Source organism: Cibotium barometz, chromosome 8 (assembly GCF_041138505.1).
Source record: "Cibotium barometz isolate CiBa-2024 chromosome 8, ASM4113850v1, whole genome shotgun sequence".
Lineage (NCBI taxonomy): Eukaryota > Viridiplantae > Streptophyta > Polypodiopsida > Cyatheales > Cibotiaceae > Cibotium > Cibotium barometz.
The window spans coordinates 27,842,835-27,868,033 of NC_141053.1; the positions used below are offsets into that span (position 1 = coordinate 27,842,835).

Here is a 25,199-nt window from a genome sequence, read left to right on the forward strand (position 1 = left end):
ACTCAAAAAAGAAAAACATGTGCAAATACAAATTATGTCAGCTGTTGAATGCCTACACACACTGATGTAGAAAAAGCAGCAGCATAGGAGCATCCTTGCGACTGGGTTTATAATTTATGGTCCAACAGAACGTGACATGTGTCCAAAATGATAACATTTCATTTGGTTGTGTGTTGATTTTCTGGCAGGCAAATGCTGCAAGTTTTCGCAGGAAATGAAGGGCAAAACATTCGGGAAGCAAAAATCTTAGAACTATCAAAAAGGGCATGCCTTCTCTCTCTCTCTCTCTCTCGATAAAAAAGCTGCATAATATCTTACAGATGCAATACCTAAATTGTCACATGCACCCTGCATTGAGGTGCTATGTGACACACTGGCTCATCATTTAGTGTAACATTGTACATCATTAGTACCCATTCAGGAACATTTGTGGTATGCCGTGACTCACAATTCATCATTTAGTGTAACATTGTACATCATTAGTACCCATTCAGGAACATTTGTGGTATGCCGTGACCCCATTGTGAGCCAGTCCAGGCACGAGCTATGTAGGTCAGTCTCCCAACCTTAGATGTTAGGTTAGTCCCTTAACCCACTTGGAGAACAAAGCATGCAAAGTCATTTGAGCTAAGGCATGTCAAAGTCAGTCCATAAATGCATTAAATAAAGCATATAAAAGCATTTAGACATACATGTGCATGGACCAGCAGCCCATGGGGGCAGCCAAGGCATGTTTCATGCCTAGCATTTGATGCTAAGCATCAATTCAAGCCTCACACACATCGGCCACCAGCAGTAAATGTTGATCACAAGGCAGTTCACAGCATCATATGCTGTCGGCCAGCATCAAATGCCACAAGCAAATACGCAAGCATTAAATGCTATATATTCAGGTCGTGGCAAATAAAATAACAAGTCGACTGCTGCATAAACAAACCAACCAGCACCTCCTATCCCTATATAAGAAAACGCCCATTCTCTTGCTAAATCATCTCATTCCCAAAGAGTTCAAGCATCCTAGCATCTAGTGTTTCATCAATAAGCCACTTGTGCTCAGCCTCAAGCAACCTGAAGGCAGCCCTCATTGTCAGCTAGCATATATGCTGCTCCTTAGCATTTTGGAGTTGCATAAGTGGCTACATCGGGCTCTCTTTGGTGTTCTTGGATAGCATATGGTTTAGCCTACGTTCGGTCTTCCTCATCCTTGTGTTGGGCAGTCCTCAATCATCATTCATTATCATTGTACAAAGTTCTCCAAAGAAATACAAGCAAGTACTCTTGCTTGGGGGGTCGGGGGGCGGGGGCTTTTGTTGGGTAATTGGGACCCAATTCGGTGTCGACTCTCATCTTCTCTCTCAAAGTAAAGTGGATTGCATAAACTTACAGGTTTAAAGAAGGATTTGTTGTGCGTTACGACAGTCAACCTATTGCATGCTACATTGCTATTAAAGCTGCAGTTTGTGACCCAACTAAGCTACCCAAAAGTGAGAGCATTCCATGGACGATAGAATTGTGGTTAGGGAAAAACCACCCAGGCCTCCACAATGTCAGGAGAGACTTCTTCAAAAAGCTACAAAAGGAGAGATCAACAAAGAAGACACCATCACCATAGAAACACTTCCTCAATTTAGTGTAGATTTTGTCAAAGCAATCTTGGAACAAAATAGATTGCTTAGGCAACAAATTGAGGCTAAAGAAGAAGTAGAAAAAGACAAAAAAAAAAGCTAAAGAGGAGGCGGATAAAGCCAAGGAAGTAGTTGAAAAGCCAAAAGAACTCTCAGATTTTGAAAGATTGTTCCTCATCATGGAGCAACAAAGGCAAAAAGAAGAAGCCAAGAAGGTTGAAGAATGAAGGGCCAAAGAAGTCCGACATGATGATGAACGAAGGGCTGAGGATACCAAACGAAGGGTTGAAGAAGACCAATGATGGGAAGACCAAGCAGCCCGAGAATACCAACAAAGGCTTGATCGAGATGCTATGCAACTCCAGAACTAGTATTTGATAGCAGCTATGCAGGCAAACATGCTATGCATATGGACTCTAAAACTTGTCATCCTTCCTTCCTTCTTGAAAACCTTGACTTTAACTGAAAATCTTGACTTTGACTGAATCAACAGTACATTGGAGAAGCTAGAGCGATCATTTTATTGGCCTAAGATGAGAAGGGATGTCTATCAACATGTGAAAGCATGCTAGATATGCCAGAAGGTGAAGGTTCCTCGTACGAAAAAGGCAGGGTTGCTGCAACCTTTGCCAGTTCCTGAAGGTCCCCTTCCTACTATATTTGGATCTCGGAACACATAGTGCATGACCATTGTGGACCGGTTCAACAAGTTTTGCATGTTGATCCCGTGCAAGCAAACGTCTACAGCCGAAGACATCGCTCTCCTGTTCATTCAATATTGGTGCCCCATAGGTGGATTACCAAGGACGATAACATTAGACATGGATCCCAAGTTTACTTTAAACTTTTGGAGAGCATTATTCGACAACTTTGGGACCAAGTTACATCGGTCGAATGCATTCCATTCACAGAGAGATGGCTAGATAGAAATATATAAACAGTTGGCAGTCGATGTTCTCAGCAAATTCTCTTCCTCCAGGAACATCGTCTTTCCAAGGGTCATACCCACCATCGCGGGAAGATCCTTCAGGGTAGGAGTTACACCTTTTGGTCCCATGCTTTGGGGCCCTCTGAGACCCAAGTTGGGGTATGCATTTTTTTTCCAAAAGCTGCAGTGGTTGATTCAGACACTGGGAGAGCCCAGGGGGTGATCATCAGGATTGGAGAGGACAGAGTGGGCTTTCTGAACATATACACACTGAACACCATAATAGGCAGAGCCACTTTCTGGAGCACGGTTTGTCAGTCCCTCCGCAGGCTGATTTTTGGTGCATGGGTGGTGATTTTCAATACGTTAGAGACGACAAAGAGAACAGACTCAGAGGTGGCATGGTTACAATTTCAGAGCTAAAATGGGTTCTTTTGCTGAGAGGCATGGCGTGAGAGCAAGATGGCAGGCTGGTTTTGGGAGGCCTTGTTCCACTCTGGATCACATTTTCAGACTGAGAACCATGATTGAGGAGGCCAAGGCGAGAAAGAGTTTTATGTTGCTTTGTGGACTTCCGCAAAGTCTTTGACACAGTCCTCCGTGCTTGCCTCTTTCACCGATTACAAGAGTTTGGATTCCCATAGCAGATCATCTGGGGAGTGATGGCATTATATGAGTCAGTGATGACAGGGAAGGTAAGGGCACCCGGAGGTATCTCTAGGATGATCACGAGCAACATTAGGGTAAAGCAAGGATGCCCTTTGTTGCGGCCTTTGTTTGGCATATGCATAGATGAGATTTCAGAGTTTATTGATAGACTGGGAGGGGCTGGGGCTATCTATACTTGGAGACGTGTTGGTGCCTATCCTACTCTATGCAGATGACATTGTGCTGATGTCTAGATCCAAAGAGGCATTGCAAACTTTTTGTGAGCAGAGGGACCTCATTGTTAACCTTGGAAAAACCAAGGTCATGGTCTTCAATACCTCACCGGCGGGACTGAGACATGAGATTCGCATATGTAGGGGAGACAGTGGAGATTGTGCACTCTTATGTACATCTTGGGGTCACTTTCTCAGGGCCACTGTACCGGATGAGACCAGCAGCACATGCTAGGATTGCTAGGGGATATGCAGCTCTTGCGAGACTTGAGCGTCAGTGCTTGCAGTCCCACTTCTAGGAACCGTACACCAAGAGATGGCTTTTTGACACCTTAGTGACACTAGCAGCGATGTATGGGGCACCTTTCTGGGGTCCAGATCTTGGTGCAGACGATTGAAGAAGGGTGGACGAGGTTGCAGGTTATGATGTATTCATGTATGGTCAAGAGCAAACTGTCAATGCGTCATGCCATTGTTCTAGTAGAGTTTGCAGCCTCCCCGCTAGTTGTGGATGCCCTGTTCCCGACAGTCACATATATACAGAGGGTCTACAATTTGAGCAGAGATAGGCTCCCCAGGCTGGCACTCGAGTCATCCCGCCACTTGGCAGAGGCAGGACACAGAGACTTGGTACGCTAGGGTCACCAGGCACATGGATTCCATATAGACCGGTTACCTCCTTTCCACTACAGCCTTGATGCTCCTCTCCTAAGCTCACCCACCAAGACATTAATCACCTCATCCGTACAGATCTATCTAGACTAGAGATACACATCACATGAGTAGCACCACCACATCTTGGCACTAAGATGCAGTTCTATCATGACAGCTGCCTACAGTTCAAACCAGGTGGTTTCATTCGGGAGCCCTGTTACTTGCTCAGGCACATGTCACACGTCACATGCCATGAGGATTGCTATTGGCCAGATGAGAGTTTCGTCTCACCAGCTCAGGGTGGAGACAGGGAGAAACAGATATCCCTAAGGAGGACATGATCTGCTTGCAACAGATATCCCGAGGCACATGCCACATGCCATGAGGATTGCTATTGGCCAGATGAGATCTTTGTCTCACCAGCTCAGGGTGGAGACAGGGAGAGCAACAGATATCCCCAGGGAGGACAGGATCTGCTTGCTATGCACATTGGAGGTGGAGATGGAGTAGCACTACATATGCAGATTCCCAATGTATTATGAGATCTGAGGGAGATTCCACTTTCTTTTCCAGGAGGGGTTTGGGCCTCTCACGAGGGTTCTAGACTATCCAGATCACAGATGCTTGGGGCTTTACCTACTAGAGATCACGCGGCACAAAGAACAAAAACTTCACATGAGACAAAGGCGGCCCACATACACATCCCAGTTACCCATCACGAGCTTCTTTGCACCCACCTCCACCAGGCGCCAAAGAGAGCCATCTGAGGATGACCAGCGGGTGATTCAGACCAGCCAGTGTATACAGGCCTTGAGGTTCCCTGGTTTCCCTGGACAGAGCTACTCAGATCCCGAGATCCAGACGGCCGTGATGGAGAGAACTGAGAGTACCATCCCCTCGCCAGCTCGAGCTTCGGAAGATCCTTCAGCGATATCAGAGTGCACCACCCCGAACTGTGGACATAGACAGCCAGGACACAGTTACAGATATGGAGCCTATTGCCCTGTCAGTGAGACCACCCCCGACACTTGACCCTGCCACACTCATTATCCCCGTGGATTATATCTCTAGTTATTGCACTTTCACAGTTGAGCCTAGGTGTAGCATATAGGCTTTCTTTGGCAATTTTAACAGTGATAGATCAGTTTTAGTTTAGTTCTTGCTTCATTTTCAGTTTGTTATCCCATGATTCAGTTACTCATGGATTCACACAACATGGATCAACTACCCGCGATCCCGGAGGGCCAGCCTTTGTCACTAGAAGTTGATTCTTCTTATTCGGATCGAGACCACACGGAGGATGTGACTTCTTACTCAGTGGAGAGCCCTGTTCGAGGTCTTACTTTCGGAGTCGACTAGCCTATTGACACCTACTCACCTTCTACACCTTTGGCATTATGACATTCCTCTCTGGGCTTACTAGACTCCGTTTCTAGAGGGGACATGCCTACTGCCAGTGTGCCAGTACTGGACCCCGGTATCCAGCCTTATCTGGAGAGCCTTGCTGTGTAGTGTAGCCGACAACCTGGACTTCAGTTTGGGTCATTCTCTCAGGGAGGATAGGTACCACTACTTGGGTGTCCACCACTGCAGCACAGGTTCAGCATATAGTACCAGCTACTACCCACGAGAGGAGGGTCTAGGAGCAGCATACGCTCTTGGACTACTGGTGTACAAGGAGGTAACACTGTTTTCTCTTTTGGTTCACCTTCTATTTCTGCTCCTAATGTGTTTTGGAATACTGCACTACCTCAAGCACAAAACCCTCCCACCCAACCCATGTTTCTTCTTGTTGGCGTTGGCATGCAGCCATTACCGGCCTCACCTCCACAGGGACCTGCGTATGGGTTCTACACAACACAGGGATCTCTCGGCACTATGCCCACCAGCACAGTGTCACCACCCAGCATTCCGAGGTATCAGGTAGTTTACCAACCCATCATAGGCACTACACTCGTACCAGCTCATGTGCCTATCCAAGGATTTGTGCCTCAGCTAGGCAATCCACCTACGCCGGTGCCTAGCCTTATAAATGAAATGATATATTAACGTCTCTAAGAGGCCATAGTGGCCTATGAGACCAAAACTGAGAGTACATCTAAAGTTGGTGTCTCATCAAAGAGAACAACTAAATGAGACTAAAAAGTACAATAAATTGATTGTCCTACAGTTATAAGAACAGAACCGTAAGACTCCGAGATGATACTGAGTAGAAAATACTGGAAAATACTGAAAAATGTATATCAAGTAGATCCATGTATGCTGATCAGTTGAAGTGTTGCCCTCTCCTTAGATCAAGTATCTCCGCCATGGGGCTGTCTAGAATGGAGAGGTCATAGAAGCGAGGTAGGCGCCACCGATGCCGAGAGAGAGAAAGAGAAACTGATCTCTAGTCTCCACCCCTGCTTCCATCATCGGCCGTGCGCTCCTCTACTCGCGAAGAGAAGATGAAAGAGAAGACTACACTCTGAATTTGGCACCACCTGCAGTCCCTCTTACTTGCCAAGAGAGAGAGAGAATAACCGTTCAGCTGTGTGCTTCTGTATTCCCGCCAGTCGCCTTGTTATACCTGCGCTGGTTGCTTCCATACTTGCATCTGCCAGCACCCGTACGTGGCACTACTTCATGCAGCAAAGAGCCTCCCACCTGGCGCCCGCCTGGTTGCCCGACTGGCTGCAAACTGCCTGACACCCGCTTGGCTGCCCGTTGCTGGTTGTAGCCCATTCGCGCAGTAGCCTGGTTGCGCGTTGCTGGTTGTAGCCCATACGCACAGCCGCCTGGCGCCCTGTGCTGGCTGCAGCCCGCCTGGCGCCCACACGTGGCCTACTCTAAGGTGATGCACCCGCATACCACACGACGACTCGACGATGACCACCTTTGCTTTTATAGCCAGAAACGTGATTCTGCTTGCTTTCTCCAAAAAGCCAATAGCAAAAACACAAACTTCAAATATTATATTTTTATATCATCAAAGGTTTAAAAACCTTATAACCTTTAAAATCCTTTTTGTCCCCTTTCACACTTGGGCTAGCCACACATGGGTTTCCTTTTCATATCCAAACTGATGCTGCCTGTTCACACTGTCCATCCCGTGCCCGTGCGCACCTGCTTGTTGTTCAGAGAAAAACACAGGGTCAACAGTATGGTACCCTCGATCGCCTCGCTGCATCTAGCTCGCTAAATGTGCCAAGCTGCAATGCTATTGCACTTCTCCCATCTCTGGCATGAGCATGGTTGCAAGTGATCTGTAGGTGGGGGGTTGACTGGTACTGCCGAAATACTATGGTGAGAGACCTTTAGGGCTAGCCCACCCCCATCCTCCTTATAAGCCCTGATCACCATAGCCTCCGTGGCCCAAGTGACAGTGCCCCATGTAATGATTCGGGTCGAGGCCCTGTCCATAGTGAAGATGCGGAGAATCCGCGCCAGATCTGCCAAGTCTTCGGGCAATCCCAAAGACAATGTTGCTGAGACTCCTGAGGGCATAGTCACCAGAAACAGGAAACGGAAACAGGTACGGCACCCCCTCAGAAACGGCTAGGAAATGGCAACCGCTGGGAAACGGAAACGGCTGGGAAACGGTACATATACTTGATAAATTAAATTACAGAACCAAAAACTAGTAATTGCAAACTCAACAGTGAGACTTTCTCAAATTTGCATAAAGGACACCTCGAGATCAAGTCAATTTCTTGTTGAATTTAGAATAGAAAGTACAATGCAAATACATCAGCCAAGTTTGGAACTCATGAGTAGATTCAAACTTGCGAGAGATGCACATCATCTGAGCCCAGATCATCATAATCTAGGAAGTCGTTGGCCTTGCTTCACCCAAACTAGCTATCGGGTCAGGCGGTAAACTGGCCTGCTCCTCTGCCTCTGAACCTTTCTCATCCTCCTTTGACCAATGCTTCCAAGATTGGGGGTTCTCATTACGCTCAAGAAGATGCAAATTGGCACTCACAAAAATTAGATAATTGGTCATTTGAGTGCCAAGCCGGTGTCACCAATTTGGTCCCCTCACCAGTCTTAAACAGTGCTTCACACGGGCCAAGGTGTGAACGGGGATTTTCCATAGAAGAAAGCTAGAGCATATTACTGGCATGGTTTGGCCTGAAAGATGGCCATACAACATGAGCAGCATGGGATTTTATTCACCAAAGTGTCATGTGCATGAAGTGCCATGGACATTCACTAGAGCTAATCTAGAAGGGGCAGCCAAGAAAAACAGATTAAAGCTAGGACATGGAGCACAGTGTGCAGTGGGGACTTGGAGCAAGGGCTTGGATTGGCATTGGAAGGCATGGAAGCTGCTGTCGGCTGCCTACAGGACCAGTCGGCTGTACCAGAGAGCAAGGCATCTGAGAACGCACCATGACATATCAAGAAGACCTATTGGCGCAACTTTTATGGATTTTGTGTCCGGTCGGCTGGCCGACAGCTGGTCGGCCAGCACTCCAAGATGTCCAGAGGGACTATAAAAGGGTGCAAGTGCTCATCATTGTATTCATTCAACTCCATAAGAGTTGGGTCCTTGGGGTCCAAGTAGGGACTAGATTTTGGGTGTTTATCACCTTTTGTATGAGGCAGCCTAGGGCTGTAGAAAACTACCTTTTTGTACTATATGAAGTATACAGGATGAGCCAAGTTGAAAAAGATAAGTTGGCCAAACAACTTGAAGATTATTTGAGGATGGGACAAATCTGTCCAAGTAAATCACCTTGGGGTGCACCTGTGTTGCTTAGGAGAAAGAAGGACAACACCTAGAGAATGTGTATAGATTATAAGAGATTGAACAAGCTGACAATTAAGAACCGTTATCCTCTCCCTAGATCAGATGATCTGATTGACCGGTTAGCCGGAGCAAAACATTTCACGAAGATAGATTTAGGTACTGGCTATCACCAGATACGTATTCATGAAAGGCATGTCGAAAGAACCGCCTTTCGGACTAGGTATGGCCATTATGAGTTTCTCATATTATCTTTTGGGTTTAACCAATGCTCCAGCCACTTTCCAACAAATGATGGACGATCTTTTTCGTGAACATTTGGGAAAATTTGTGGTTGTGTTCCTGGATGATATTTTGATATATAGTCGTACTCTTGAGGATCACGTTAGACACCTCACGATTGTCTTAACTATTTTAAGACAAAATCGACTATATACTAAATTAAGAAAATGTGAGTTTTCATGACAGACATCATTTACTTGGGACACAAGATCACTAGAGATGGATTGAGCATTGACTATGACCGAGTTCAGAAGGTCCTGGCCTTAGCCTATACCGCGAACAGTGAAACAACTTCGTTCTTTTCTCAGTTTTGTTGTTTTTCTTCGAAAATCTGTGCGGAAGTACTCTCAGCTCACACTACCGACGATGACCAACTTGTTGAAAGGTCATGGACGTAAGTCAAATCAGCCTATCACTTGGAATAACGATCTGGATATGGCCTTCAAAAAGATAAAGTCAAGGAAGCACCTATCTTAGCATTACCCAATCCTAGTCGGCCATATGTTCTTGAAACTGATGCCAGTGACTATGCCATCGGGGCTGCTCTATTTCAAGATGGTAGACCTGTTGCTTTTGAAAGTAAAAAGCTAGACGACACTCAATTTCGTTGGCCAACCCTTGAGAAGGAGCTTTATGCTGTGATTCACGCTCTCAAGGTTTGGACCGGTGTTGCATAGAAACGCGTTTCGTATAGGTTTGAAACGTACGAAACATTTCAAAACGTTTCGTCCTGTACGAAACGCGTTTTTTATTCATCATGAATACTTTAATACCGTACAGCCCGCCGCATCGAATCGTTTCATACCTTCTCTGTGCGTGTTTCCCAATGGCGACCACCAGTACTTTTTCGCCGTTTTGTGTGCCAGCTTGCCATCGAATCAACGCCCGTGTCAGCCCGCCTGCTCCTTGGTGTCCTTGGGCCTTGTGGAGGTCTTCTAAAGGAGTAATGTCATGTTTTTGCTTTATGTTGGTTTTCTCTGCACAACTCACACAGCAGCACGTTTTTTTCTCTTCCATCAATATTTATGACATATCTTCCTCTCCTTGCTCTATTGAGGCCTAAGGCTATCTACCTTCTCTTCCCCTTGCTCTATTGTTGGCCAAGATGACAGTTAAAATCATGAATCATAAAATGAGATTACTTTATGTTATGTGTCGCACTTGCAAGGCCAACAATCTGCATTTATCCCCGCCTTGTAGGATGCCTCGAACAGGTGATTCTCTTTGGAACAATGTCACCTTCAGGTCTAAATATGGTGGCTCGGGCTCCAGAAAGTGGAAATGCAACTTTTGTGCTGGCAGTGTCACCAGGCTAAAGGCACATTTGTCACAAACAAAGGGTTTTGGCATCGGGCCATGTAAGCATGTGCCACAAGAAATCTATGATAGCCTAAAGGCTTGGAAGGCCATGCAGCTAGGTATCCCCCTCGAGGATATCCCCCTCGTGATTTGTGATATCATCATATCTTACATGTATTTTGTTTTTATTGAAATGAATTCAATGTGGTCTCTTATAAGTTATGTCAATAGTTTTTTCTTTTGTATATTTCAAGTTAAAAATATACATGCTTTTTCTATTTTGTATGAAACCTTTTTGTACCCATTTCTTACCTTTTATGAAACGTTTCAAAATGTATGAAACCTGTTTCATACCTGCCGTTTCAGAAACGCCTTGCAACACTGGTTTGGACACATTATTTATATGGCTCCAAGTTTGTGATCTTGACTGATCATCAGTCAATCAAGTATGTGTGTGATGCAGATGATTTGAGACGCAGGAAAGCTCGATGGGTTGAATTAATGCAAGATTTTGATTTTGAGATTCGTTATAGAAAAGGGTCCATGAATAGTATCGCAGATGCGCTTAGTCGAATTAGAGAGGTGAATACTTTGTCGTTCACCGAGATTTCTACTGACTTATTTCAGTCATTGAGAGGGCTTTGCAGGACTAATAGTTATTTTGGTCCATTTTGGCAGAAGATCCAGGACGGGAGCTCATTGATTGACAAAGACTCAATGACTGACCAGCCTACCATTCAGGCTGCAGGAGGCCACTGGATGACTCGGAATGGTTTACTATTTCGTAATGACAAAATTTGTATACCGCAGATCTCGGACATTAGGTCCAAGATTCTTAAGGAGTGTCACGACGCCCCCTTCTACTGGACACCTTGCGATACACAGGACATTATTGTTAGTAAAACACACTTTTTATTGGCCAAAGATGAAAGGGTATGTAGAAGATTATGTTCTCAAGTATCAAGTTTGTCAAGCAAATAAAGCTGAACGCTTTAGACAAGCTGGGTTGTTGCATCCTTTGCAAATCCCAGGTAATAAATGGGAAAGTATTTCCATGGACTTTATTACCCGATTGCCAAGAACACATCAAGTCCACGATTCTATTTGGGTTGTGGTAGATCGCTGGACAAAAATGGCTAGATTTTTACCGACCCGGAAGACCATTACATCTACGCAATTAGCAAGACATTTTATCGAGCAATTGTTTACACTGTACGGGTTATCGCAGGACATAGTCAGTGATAGGGACTCTAAGTTTACAAGTGATTTTTGGAAACTTGTTTTTGAGAAGTTGGAAACAACTTTGAATTTGAGTTTCTCATATCATCCTCAATCTGATTGCCAGACTGAAAGAGTGAATCAGATTTTGGAGGATATGCTTCGTGCATATGTCTCCAAAAGACAGAGCTCATGGGAGGATTATCTTCCTATGTTAGAATTTGCATATAACAATACTAAGCAAATCAGCCTATCACTTGGAATAACAATCTAGATATGGCCTTCAGACTTTTGAAAGATAAAGTCAAAAAAGCACCTATCTTAGCATTACCCGATCCTAGTCGGCCTTTATGTTCTTGAAACTGATGCCAGTGACTATGCCATCGGGGCTGCTCTATTTCAAGATGGTAGACCTGTTGCTTTTGAAAGTAAAAAGCTAGACGACACTCAATTTCGTTGGCCAATCCTTGAGAAGGAGCTTTATGCTGTGATTCACGCTCTCAAGGTTTGGAGACATTATTTATATGGCTCCAAGTTTGTGGTATTGACTGATGATTGGTATTGACTGATCATCAGTCAATCAAGTATGTGTGTGATGCGGATGATTTGAGAGGAAGGAAAGCTCGATGGACTGAATTAATGCAAGATTTTGATTTTGAGATTCTTTATAGAAAAGGGTCCATGAATAGTGTCGCAGATGCACTTAGTCGAATTAGAGAGGTGAATACTTTGTCTTTCAGCGAGATTTCTACCGACTTATTTCAATCATTGAGAGGGCTTTGCAGGACTGATAGTTATTTTGGTCCATTTTGGCAGAAGATCTAGGACGAGAGATCATTGATTGACCAAGACTCAATGATTGAGCAGTCTATCATTCAGGCTGCAGGAGGTCAGTGGATGATTAGGAATGGTTTACTATTCCGTAATGATAAAATTTGTGTACCACAGATCCCAGACATTAGGTCCAAGATTCTTAAGGAGTGTCACGACGCCCCTTCTGCTAGACACCATGGGGTACACAAGACATTATCGTTAGTGAAACACACTTTTTATTGGCCAAAGATGAAAGGGTATGTAGAAGATTATGTTCTTAAGTGTCAAGTTTGTCAAGCAAATAAAGCTGAATGCTTTAGACAGGCTGGGTTGTTGCATCGTTTGTAAATCTCAGGTAATAAATGGGAAAGTATTTCCCTGGATTTTATTACCGGATTACCATGAACACATCAAGGCCACGATTCTATTTGGGTTGTGGTGGATCGCTGGACAAAAATGGCTAGATTTTTATCGACCCAGAAGACCGTTACAGCTACACAATTAGCAAGGCGGTTTATCGAGCAATTGTTTAGACTGTACGGGTTACCGCAGGACATAGTCAGTGATAGGGACTCTAAGTTTACGAGTGATTTTTGGAAACTTGTTTTTGAGAAGTTGGAAACAACTTTGAATTTGAGTTCCTCATATTATCCTCAATTTGATGGCCAGACTGAAAGAGTTAATCAAATTTTGGAGGATATGCTTCGTGCCTATGTCTCCAAAAGACAGAGTTCATGGAAGGATTATCTTCCTATGTTAGAATTTGCATATAACAGTACTAAGCATACGAGTACAGGTTTTAGTCCTTTCATGCTTATGTATGGTTTTCAACCTAGATGTTACAGTGGGATTCTCAGGACTTCAGCATGATGCAGCACGTGATTTTTTGCAAGATATGCAAGAAATGTTACAAGTTGCGAAGGAATCTATTAGAAGTGCTCAAGACCGAGACAGATTTTATTCCAATAGACATCGTTTACCCACAGAGTTCTCTGAAGGAACGATGGTGTATTTATGAGTTCCGAAAGATTGCGAGACTTTACGGACAGGTCGATCTCCAAAATTATCCCCTAGATACTGTGGACCATTTCGTATTACACGACGGATTGGTTCAGTCGCATGTGAATTGGATTTACCTTCTCATGTGAAAGTTCATCCTGTATTTCATGTCAGTAGACTTAAGTACTGGGTGGAACAAACCAGTTAGTTACTTGTCAAGAAATTATAGATGTTGAGGACATGACATTTGTTCCACACGAACCTGAAAAGATTCTTGGATTTTGTGAAAGAAGATTGCGTAATACGCTTATCACGGAATACAAGATCAAGTGGAAGGATCATGTTGAGGAGGATGCTACATGGGAGACATTGACTACTCTTCAGAGAGATTACCCTGGCTTTTTAGTGAGCTCAGGAGTGAGCTCTTAGAGGAAGGGAAGTATGTCATGTGCACAGTGTGTATCTACCGTGTGCTATATGCACACAAGACTAGCTTCGAGGTTTGGGGAAGCTTGGAGCTAGGCAGGATGATTGTCACCAATTGGTGGGTACTGTGATAAATGCTCATAACGTTTCTCTAACAGAACCAAATCCTCCTGTGCTTTGCCAACCTGGCGCGCACGTTGACGGCGCTCAGCCTTGGTGGTCGGCTGACAGCCGGGGGCGCGGTCCAACCGTCTGCCACTCTTTGGTAGCTGTGTCGGGACTTGGTGCTCCACTGTCGAAGAACCTGCCTCTCTCTCTACCCCTTGGTGAGGATCTGAATGGTATACGAGGGCCCGGGGGGGGGGGGGCTCTTGGTGGCGGTCTCTTGGACTAACGTCGAGGGTATGCTCTGGCTAGATGGCCCATCTGCGTGCAAATGAAACATTGGCTTGGAAGGCCAGAATACTCCACTCGCTAAAGGATGGGGTCTCCTCGGAGGCATGGGATAGATATAACGTGTGGCACTAAATTTGGCAAGGCAACACAGATGCGGAGGGATGGAATCCCGATTGCCCGTGCAAGGGTTGAGGCAGCAATGGGGGGTATTCCATCACTCTCCCGATGGCACCACCAATCACCGAGAGAAGCGGAAAGTATTCCTTCCTAAGGCTTCTCTCGGTGGGTCGGACACATTAGCAAGTGGGTCGGACACAGGGTTAAGCCATGTTGCCACCGCGCAAAGAAGGCCCGCGCCATACACAATGCAAGTGGGCTCAGCTGAATGACTTGGTCTAACGCCTCTAGCAAGTCTCTTGGACTGACGTCGAGGGTATGCTCTGGCTAGATGGCCCATCTGCCTGCAAATGAAACATTGTCTTGGAAGGCTTGAATACTCCACTCACTGAAGGAAGGGGTCTCCCTGGAGGCATGGGATAGATATAAGGTGTGGCATTGAATTTGGCGAGGCAACACAGATGCGGAGGCATGGAATCCCGGCTGCCCGTGCAAGGGTTGAGGCAGCAATGGGGGGGATTCCATCACTCTCCCGACGGCACCACCAATCACCGAGAGAAGCGGAAAGTATCCCTTCGTAAGGCTTCTCTCGATGGGTGAGACACATTAGCAAGTGGGTCGGACACAGGGTTAAGCCATGCTGCCACCGCGCAAAGAAGGCCTGCGCGATACGCAATGCAAGTGGGCTCAGCTGTATGACTCGGTCTAACGCCTCTGGCGAGTTGAACTCCACCTGGTAGTAGCCACGCCCTAGAGGATGAATGTCTGTGATCTTTGCAGGCGCGCCAATGAGGCTCACCCTGTAAAAGATCTTTGAGTTGTCCATGTGCGCGGGGCAGCTACCAACAATTTTGCAAACCAAGGTGGTGGCCTCTAATGCTGCAACAGTTGTGGCGAGGATCGGAAGGTCCGCTTCAGAAAAAGATAAGCAAGCACGGCGGCCTCGATTGGGGTTGACAAGTCCTCGTGAGGGATAAGACCAGAAAATGCGGAGGCTTGCCAAGAAAAACACCCCAAAGAACCTGAAGAAACTTTCTATGGGAAGAGGGAGAGGAAAGCAAGCACGGGGAGGGGGGCGGGGAACTGGGAAGAAAGAGGAGGGGGGGGTGGGCAGGCAAGGGGGGTTCAGCGGGGCTGGGCAGGGGAAGGCGCAACAGCGCAGGGAAGGGGGGCAGGGGGGACTTTGTGCTTCATCTTGAAAACCCATGTGCAAACCGTATACTCTTGCTTGGGTAACTTTTTGAAATTAACCTTGTTTAAGCAAGCAACGGCGGCCTCGGTAGGGGTTACAAGTCCTTGTGAGGGATAAGACCAGAAAATGCCGAGGCTTGCCGAGAAAAACACCCCAAAGAACCTGAAGAAACTTTCTATGGGAAGAGGGAGAGGAAAGCAAGCACGGGGAGGGGGGTGGGTGTAACACGCGGAAGCTCTGGGTAGTCTTCTTTCAGCCCTAAACACTCTTGAAGACCTTCTGATGCAAAAACGCACCATGATGCAAAAACGCACCATGATGCAAAAACGCAGGTAGAGAGAGAGTAGAGAGAGAGAGTGAGAAGTGCTGGAAATTCAGTATATATATTGTACAAAAAGGGTACATGTCTTTGCAGCCCTTGGCTGCCCTCTTGAAAAGGTGATAACACACCCAAAACTTGCCCTAGACTAGGATCCTAATGACTCACACCCCTAGTGGGTGGAATGAGTAAAACATGGAGCACTTGGTGCCTTTTATAGCACTCTTGGACAAGGTAGGAGCTGGCCGACTGCTGGTCGGCCAGTTTTAATTCATTAAATCCCTTTAATTCAGCCGACTGGTCCTGGTTCTGGCGCCTGCCTGCTGCCCTTATCTGCTGGCTCAGCCGACCACTCCAGTATGCTGCCGACAGCTCTTTGACCATGCTGATGTCAGCCGACAGCATCCCTTTGGTTCTTTCTCCAAGCCTTGCTTCAGTCTGCACTGCAGAGGTGCTCTGAGTTCTGTGCTCCATCATCCTGGTTCTTCTCCTGGGTTCATACTCTTTATCTGGTTGCCTCTTCTGGATCTAGCTCTCAGAATGTCCATGGCATTACTGATGCACATGACATCCCCCTCTGCTAAACTTGATGACGGGAAGCCAACCTGCTCTTGGATGACTGTCATCATCCCAATCCTGTTCCGAAGTCCCTCTGTCATCATCCATCCCTGGCAAACCTTTTTCTCTAAAAATCCGATCTGTTCTCCAAACCACTCTGTCTCTGATGAAGATCTATGCATCTGGTCTTCCTCTAGTCCACAATCCATTCCTGCCCTGGCTCTGAACACGGTCTTGGTCTGGAACTGAGCCTGGCACTCTCACATCACCCTTGGAGGATCAACCTCCCTTGGGACCGTTCCCTTAGAACCCATCTGGCTCACGGAACTGCCATCCCCATCTGGCACTGTGGAACACCACCAACACACCTCCTGGGAGTTCTTCCCGATCTGTGTTCCCGCCTTGGGCTTCGAATCCGTGTACTTTCCTGTACCTTGGACCTGTACACCATCATCTGGGACTGTTTCAGCGTTTAGCTTTGCTGAGCCTGATGCTCTGATACCAATGTAACACGCGGAAGCTCTGGGTAGTCTTCTTTCAGCCCTAAACACTCTTGAAGACCTTCTGATGCAAAAACGCACCATGATGCAAAAACGCAGGTAGAGAGAGAGTAGAGAGAGAGAGTGAGAAGTGCTGGAAATTCAGTATATATATTGTACAAAAAGGGTACATGTCTTTGCAGCCCTTGGCTGCCCTCTTGAAAAGGTGATAACACACCCAAAACTTGCCCTAGACTAGGATCCTAATGACTCACACCCCTAGTGGGTGGAATGAGTAAAACATGGAGCACTTGGTGCCTTTTATAGCACTCTTGGACAAGGTAGGAGCTGGCCGACTGCTGGTCGGCCAGTTTTAATTCATTAAATCCCTTTAATTCAGCCGACTGGTCCTGGTTCTGGCGCCTGCCTGCTGCCCTTATCTGCTGGCTCAGCCGACCACTCCAGTATGCTGCCGACAGCTCTTTGACCATGCTGATGTCAGCCGACAGCATCCCTTTGGTTCTTTCTCCAAGCCTTGCTTCAGTCTGCACTGCAGAGGTGCTCTGAGTTCTGTGCTCCATCATCCTGGTTCTTCTCCTGGGTTCATACTCTTTATCTGGTTGCCTCTTCTGGATCTAGCTCTCAGAATGTCCATGGCATTACTGATGCACATGACAGTGGGGAACTGGGAAGAAAGAGGGGGGGGGGGTGCTGCAAGCGGGAGAGAGGAGAGAAAACAAAGGGAAAAAGGGGGGGCGGGGGGAGTGCAGAAAAGGCCAGGGAAGGCGGCTGGGCAGGCAAGGGGGGTTCAGCGGGGCTGGGCAGGGGAAGGCGCAACAGCGCAGGGAAGGGGGGCAGGGGGAACTTCGTGCTTCATCTTGAAAACCCATGTGCAAACCGTATACTCTTGCTTGGGTAACTTTTTGAAATTAACCTTGTTGAATGTTGTTGATTGTGCCATGAGCTTTGTGCTTCATCTTGAAAATCCATTTGCAAATTGACTGTACTCTTGCCTCCTACAGATCCTATGTTTGGTTCTTGTGTATGACATCCACCTCTATCTACATAGCATCCATTTACTCTTTCTCCTTGCTGGACTATGCATGCGCCTTTTTTTAAGATGCATAATTCCACTCCACTTAGAAGTCAGGACATTAATCACTCATTAGGTTTATTGCATGTCCATGCCATGCTTACATGAGGTTTTTATGGTGCAGAATCGTGATCTCAATTTGGCTTTAGAGAAAGAGCGCCGATGTGCCGCAAAGTGGAAGTACCAGCTGCACTTAATAAATGAGGAGGTATTAGGCATCATACCGTATGTTGCTTAGAGGTTCTAGAACATTGATTAGGCTTTATGATTGTGTGCTGAGTGTCCTCATTCAAGCTCCCACTCACCCACATTTTTAGGCATGATGTGTAAGCTGCCCAAGTGTCCTGTAACAAAGTATTCATGTTTTGGTTTGAGAATAAATGTTGCGACTCATAATCTGGTTCTATTTAATTATTGCAGCTCCTAAAAAAGAAGAAAGAGGAGGAAACATTAGGGTCTACAGATGAAAGAAAAGCAGACAAAGTTGCTAAAGTGTCTCAGGAGTGGAAGGAGAAATACAATCAGGTACAAGAGCTTGAAAACGTTTATGCATGTTTTTAACAGGGCTTTTTTAAGTGAAAAAAATTACTATTGCTTCTAAAAAACATGAATGTTTAACAGAAAAACAATCAACATGCAGACAAATTCAAAACTGCTGGAGGTTCAGGCAGCCCGATCGATGCTGAGCGCAGAAGTTAGCAAGTTGCAACATGCCTTACATCGAGAAGTTGGGGATCATGTGCCCATCTCTAAGGTGCGGTCTCAAGTACAAATAAAAAACCTTGAATTGACATCATGATGAGCTGTATGAACAATTGTTTGCGAGCTCGTGAAACATGCACATAAGGGATTAGGGTTTCTTACATGTATCCAGTATGGTCAACAAAGATCTGTCAACTAGCTTTAGTGTGCAAAACTCAATGCGTATGTTGGTACCACAAGATGCATACAACGTACTGGTAGTAGGTAGAATGGTGATGGCATACCGACTTGAATACCCACATCCATACCAACTTGGAGATGGGTTCAGGTTGCCGGGGTGGTGCCACGTGCACGCTCGTGGCATGGCTAATCCTCTGCATGAACAGTCTTAATCCCTGTCTAATCATCAGTTAAGTCAGTCATCAGTAGAAGAATAATTACCATCCGATAAGTATCATCAGCATTAGCATCTACAGCATCATCATCTACAGCATCATCCTCATCATCAGCAGCCTCATCCTCATCAAAATCATCACCATCATCATGAGAATCAGGGTCATTATCAACAGCATGGGAAGGCACAGGGGGCGTGTCGGCTGGCAGCAGGACCTTGTACAGCAGGCAGCTAGATGCTCTACAGTGAGCAGCAGATGTGGCAAGATCAGCAGGCACAAAGCGCATCATATTGAGCATATTAGGTGAATTATTGTCCACACAACAGGCCAACAACATTAGCAGCTGGCCGATTGCATCCCAAACCTAATATATAAGCATGAAGTCATTCTCAGCATTTCATCAAGTCATCATTCATTCATAAATCATTAGAATTCAGCTCTAGCATGTAGAGAGGCCAGAGGTCAACCCTTCGGGGCTGACCAAGGGCTTGACCATGTACATTCAGTGAGCAACCTTTTTGTACAATACTAAATACAGAAAACCCTGACACCAAATCTCTCTCTTCTTCTCTCTCCTCTGTCTTAAATCATGTGTTTATAAGCATCAATGTTTTTAATCAGGCTTAGGGCTGTGGATTAGTACAGCAAGGCTTCTGCGCATGCAATATTGGTATCAGAGCATTCAAGCTCAGCCCACTAAGCCAAGGAAGGTGCACAGTTCCAAGCGGATGGAGTGGTTTGCAATAGGCGAAGCCAGAGGACAGAGGAAGCATTCCCTGAAGGTATGTAGGCAGAACCAGTACAACATTAAGCTCTTAGATTAGTTCCAAAGGCCTAGCAACATGCATGATCAGTTCCGCAGGTGACCCACCGCTGTGTTAAGGGTAAGGGAAAAGAAGGCATGGGGACAACAGTTGAACAGATGCTCAGTTCTTCAGCAAGACTCGGAAGTGGAGATCAGGAGTGAAGGTGTTGAGACAAAAATATCAGTCAGTTAAAGTCAAAATCAGTAGAAGGTCAAAGTTAGTAGCAGTCCAGGGAGGAAGGATGATAGAGTATCCACCCCGTCATCAAGTTTAGTAGAAGGGAATGTCACGTGCACGCCCGTGCCATGGCTAATCCTCTCCATGAATAGTCTTAATCCTTGACTAATCATCAATTAAGTCGATCATCAGTAGAAGCATAATTACCATCTAAGTATCATCAACATTAGCATTTATAGCATCATCCTCATCATCAGCAGCCTCATCATCACCATCATCATCATCAGCATCAAGGTCATTATCAATAGTATGGGAAGGCACAACGGGCCTGTCGCCTAGTAGCAGGACCTTGTATAGTAGGCGGCTAGACGCTCTATAGTGGGCAGCAGGTGTGGCAAGATCAGCAAGCACAAAGCGCAGCATATTCAGCATATTAGGTGAGTTATTGTCCACACAACAGGCCGACAACATTAGTAAGCATGAAGTCATTCTCAGCGTTTCATCAAGGCATCATTCATTCATAAATCATTAGAATTCAATAGTGGTCATGTAGAGAGGCCAAAGGTCTACAAAAGATAACCATCATCAACCACCAAGACATGAGAAGGTGGGGTCAGGCTTGCATCACCACAGACCAAACCGTCCCCCCTATTGTGCTAAGGGCGGCTCGAACCCTCCGCCTCCTTGGCTCCTAAGCTATTGCACCACTCCACAAGTGGCTTCTACAACTCTTTATACATATGTCACATGCACTCTGCACTGTAGTGCATGGTGACAAGATGGCTCATCATCATTAGTGCAACATTGTACAGTATTAGTATCCTTTAGGATGATAATTGTCGTACGCCGTGACCCCATTGTAATCCTCAGTCCAGGATATGTCAGGCACGAGCTACGTAGGTCATTCCTCAGCCTTAGACAGTAAGTCAGTCAATCGAAGTCCCTTAACCCACTTGGAGAGAATCATTCATGCATATAGAAGTCATAGAAGCCTTAGGGTTTGCATATCATTCATGGTTGCATTTTGCATATCATCCATCCCATAGGCACACAAGACCACATAGACCATGGTAGAAGCATCATAATATTATTCAGCAATATTGTAGTATTTTTTCCATATTTTATAGCATTTAACTGGCATTTTTACCATATAATTATCACATTATCCATTTATGCAAGACTTGATGCAGTAGGCCAGCTCTGTAGCCAGCCGACCAGCATCAAAAGCCTATATAAATAGTTCAGCATTGCATCATTCATTTATCTCATAAATCAGCCATCAAACATTGGAGCCTTCACCACAAGGAGCATAAGTGATTGAAGCATTCAGTCCTCGATCACATCAGCCCTCAGCGTTTTCAGTCCACAGCACAAGGAGCATCAATGCATGAAGCATTCAGTCATCCATCATCAAAACGCAGCATCTACAGCATTCAGCCCATAGAAACACTTCAGTACCTTGCGTTTTCAGCACACATACAGTTTTCAGCTCTCCTCTTCGAGTGTGTCATTGATGATGTTTGGTGATGATGGTGGGTTCCGTTGCTTTCTTGGCAACCTCAATCCAACTACCCGCTTCTTCCACTTGTTTCTGCGTCTTCTTAATCATCTCGGCCCATTTGGTTACCTCGTTTGCTGCCTTCTCCTCTTGTTCCTGGAGGGTCTTCATTTGCTCTCTAAGTGTATTCAGCTCATCATTGAAGGATGGCTGAATTGCTCCTTTTTTGAATCGAGTACGTGTCCTCAAGGTCTCATTTTCCACTTTAAGGGTGGCGACTTGGGTCTCCAGCTCCGTGATTAGTGAGGCATGGTGGCTGGTTTTTGCGTCCAACATTTGGACCACTTTCTCCTGCATCTTGCTGAGCTGAGTTGCCATGTGTACCTGCATGTCTGCCTTCCACCTATTCATCTCCTCTTGCATGGAGGCACGCAACCCACGCATAAGGTCATCACCATCCTTGTTCTCCCCGAGCTTCTTTTGTAGGTGCTCGATGTCCGTATCTTGCATTTTTCATACTTCTCTCATGGTGGTCAGGCATGTTTTGATATGGGGGTCGCTGATCTTCTGTGTGCTTGCCCAAATCGAGCTGTATTTCCTCTCCTTCTCACCTCTAGTCCTTGTTTCCGGCGAGCTGTCCATGTTGGACTGAAGGGGTCCCCTTTCTAGTACTGATTCTGGTCCTCAGCTGGTGGCCCCCATAGGTGGCCAGTTGCAAGTGGGGAGGCATGTACAGGCAACAAGAGGAGGATAGAAGAGGTGCAGGTTGGACAACGAAGAGAGAGAAGGGAAGATGGGGCAGCGAAGAGTCAGAAAGAGGCGCAGGTTCGAAGAGAGAGAAAGAGGCTAAGGTGGGGCAGCGAAGAGAGAGAAGGGAAGAGGGGGCAGCGAAGAGTCAGAAAGAGGCGTAGGTGGGGCAGTGGGCGTGTGGGGAAGGCGAGGAGAGAGGAGGCGCAGTTTCGAAGAGAGAGAAAAAGGTGAAGGTGTGCGAATGAGAGAGAGAAATGAAATGTTAATGTGAGAGAGAGAGAGAGAGAGAGAGAGAGAGAGAGAGAGAGAGAGTTGTATTAACGTCTTCAAAAGGCCAAAATGACCTATGAGACCAAAAGTTTACATCATATCCATGAGGTACATCATCCTGGGTACAAAATGGTAATAAAGAAAGATAACAAAAATCTAGAACTATAAAATCTAATCTAGGTACATGAGCAAAGAGCTCTCATATCACCCTAGTACATCCCTCATGGGCCGCTGTGACATGGTGCTCAAGGTGGTAAAACTGAGCTGGCGTGAGAAGGTCCTGCGATGATGGGAGATGATGGCCCGGATCCTCCTGTAGTGGCATGGCCGTGGGCGCGAGGGCCATGGGGTTTGGGGCGTCGACCTCTGCATAACTCAGTGGCTCTGTCGAGTCATGCCTCTCGGCCGAGCTCCTCACTAGCCTGTGGTCTGGGTATGATGGGTGGATCGGCCCTTGGAGTACTGGTATGGAAGAAGTTAGTGAGAGCTCTCTGTGTTGGTCCTCGAGCAAGTACAGTTGATCTGGATCTCATTAAGGACTCCTTGTGTCTATAGAGCTCTAGAAGAAAAAGTCCCAGGCATCTCTGATCCGGAAAGTCCATGATCCGAGAAAGTGGTCCGCACCCAACTCGGAGGAGGGAGTGGAACCTCCCCTGAATCTCATAGTATATAGGGCATCGGCATATGTAATGATCCTCTGTCTCGGGCTCCGTGTGATAGAGCTGGCATAGAGAAAGAAAGAAAGAAAGATATATTAACGTCTATAAGCCAAAGTGGCCTATGAGACAAAAGTACCAATACATCGTCCCGAGTAGAAAATGAAAAGCATAAACTGAAAAACAACTAGCTATAACATGTGGCCAAAGAGGAACTAGTGGCCTGATACAACTGCCAGAAAAAGGCGTATCTGATAAAAGTGTGGAATTGGAAAAATGGTAGGCTATGGGAAGCAGCTTAGATAGACTCATCCCATAATGTCTCGCATAGGTCGATCTAGCATAGACAGGCTGAAGTGCCAAGGTCGTCCCGCCCGTCGTGCCAATATCGCATGTATCTTGTGATAATGTCTCGACTGGGGCCGCGGCCCAGCGGGTCGTGGATGCCGTGCTCTACATAGCTCTCCAGATTTGTCCAAGTTGACTCCTCGAGGTGGCTATGTGGGCCTAGTCGACACGTGGCCAACGGTACGCGGGGTCACTGCTGCTCTGAAGAAGTCTGTAAGGGTGCGCTGGCATGTGTCTCAGACATGTCCCCCCTGTCTGGAGCGTAGGATGTGAAACGCTAGTCTGAGTAGTCCATCACTTTGGACAATGGCCCAAATCCATCTCGGAAGAGGCAATGAAAGCGCCCTCGTATCTCGTAGTACAGTGGGCACCGACATATGTAGTGCTCCTCAGTTTGTGGCTCCAACTGACAGAGCTGGCAAATCCGATCCTCAGGGGCAAGGTAGACGGCTCCATATCGACCAGTCTCTATCCTCAACTGATGTGAAGACGTGCGGATCTGGCCAATAGCATATCTGACTCCATGAGAGAGATGAATGTCCATGTACCTCGGGCGGACAACAAAACCATCAGAAACCATCAGGGGATAAGTGGAGAAGATGCTCTCGGTAGAAAGCCATCTTCGTCCCTAGTGGCTCTACCGGTGTGATCCATGTGCGTGCTATGTGTAGTTGAATGATATCCATCCTGATGATCTTGTTGAGCTCACTCCGGCTCAACTCCAAGAAGGGGGAGTCCAAGCTATACTCTAAAGGTGGAAGGCGGTCCATATGCATACCATGTAGCTGTAACCATGTGCTAGTTTGGGCATACCAACACTCCGTGTCGCCCTGTGATGCGAGCTGTCTGGACGACTCTAGCGTAAGTCTAGAGTATTTGTGCCTAGAGAGGCTCCATAGCCTATGTATGAAAGTGACGGTCTGGAAGAGGGCCTCGGCTACGATCAGTGGGGCTCCCATCTCTGCTCGGACTATCTCATGTGGTACTGATGATTTACTCTTGATCATGCGGGAGATCATCATCACTAGTGGTACCTCCATCTGCTCCCACCCATCATAAAACTCCCCTCCACTCAAGGCTGGCTGCTTTGTTGTAGATCCACTCCTCCGCCTGTGATAGAGACTCAACCCCCAGATGGGAGCGCCGTACAAAAGCGCTGGTGTAACCAACGTGTCAAATAACCAGAGCATCGTCCGAGGCTCATGAAACTGGATGTGTGCACACTGGCTCTCCAGGGCTCCGAGTGCAGCATATCCTCTAGTCAATCTGTCCTCTGCTGCCCTCCTCATGGTAAAGTGCGGTCCAACAAAAGTGACCCCTAGGTAGACATATCTCCTGACTTTCTGTACTGTCTACCCACCATAGGTGAACTCAGGCAACCGGTCAACCCACTGCTGAGAGGTGTTAAACACCATTAACTTGGTCTTCCCAAGGTTCACTGTAAGGTTCCTATCCTGGCAGAAGGTCCGTAATGCATCCAGGTGTCTCTGTAGCCCCTCTGGTGTATCTGAGATAAGTACTATGTCGTCGGCATAGAGCAACAGAGGGATAAACACTCCTCCCGAGCTAGCTCCAGGTCCTCCTAG

The 25,199-nt window shown here is 46.5% G+C and overlaps 1 protein-coding gene across 8 annotated transcripts in view; it reads left to right on the forward strand.

Annotated features, from left to right (window-relative positions):
• The window catches only part of LOC147636109 (uncharacterized), a 132,236-nt gene that overhangs the window by 4,084 nt on the left and 102,953 nt on the right, over positions 1-25,199 (forward strand). For 3 of the 8 annotated variants that reach the window (XR_015266490.1, XM_086801538.1, XM_086801542.1), the window contains exons 2-4: positions 18,136-18,219; positions 18,432-18,536; positions 18,652-18,777. Coding sequence is in view for 7 of the 8 variants with exons in the window: in XM_086801538.1 (XP_086657664.1) it covers positions 18,136-18,219; positions 18,432-18,536; positions 18,652-18,777 (315 nt within the window). In the remaining variant the exon portion in view is untranslated. Of the gene's footprint in view, positions 1-188; positions 265-18,135; positions 18,220-18,431; positions 18,537-18,651; positions 18,778-25,199 lie in introns of all 8 variants that reach the window. The other 5 variants (XM_086801540.1, XM_086801541.1, XM_086801539.1 and 2 more) reach the window with 3 other exon arrangements.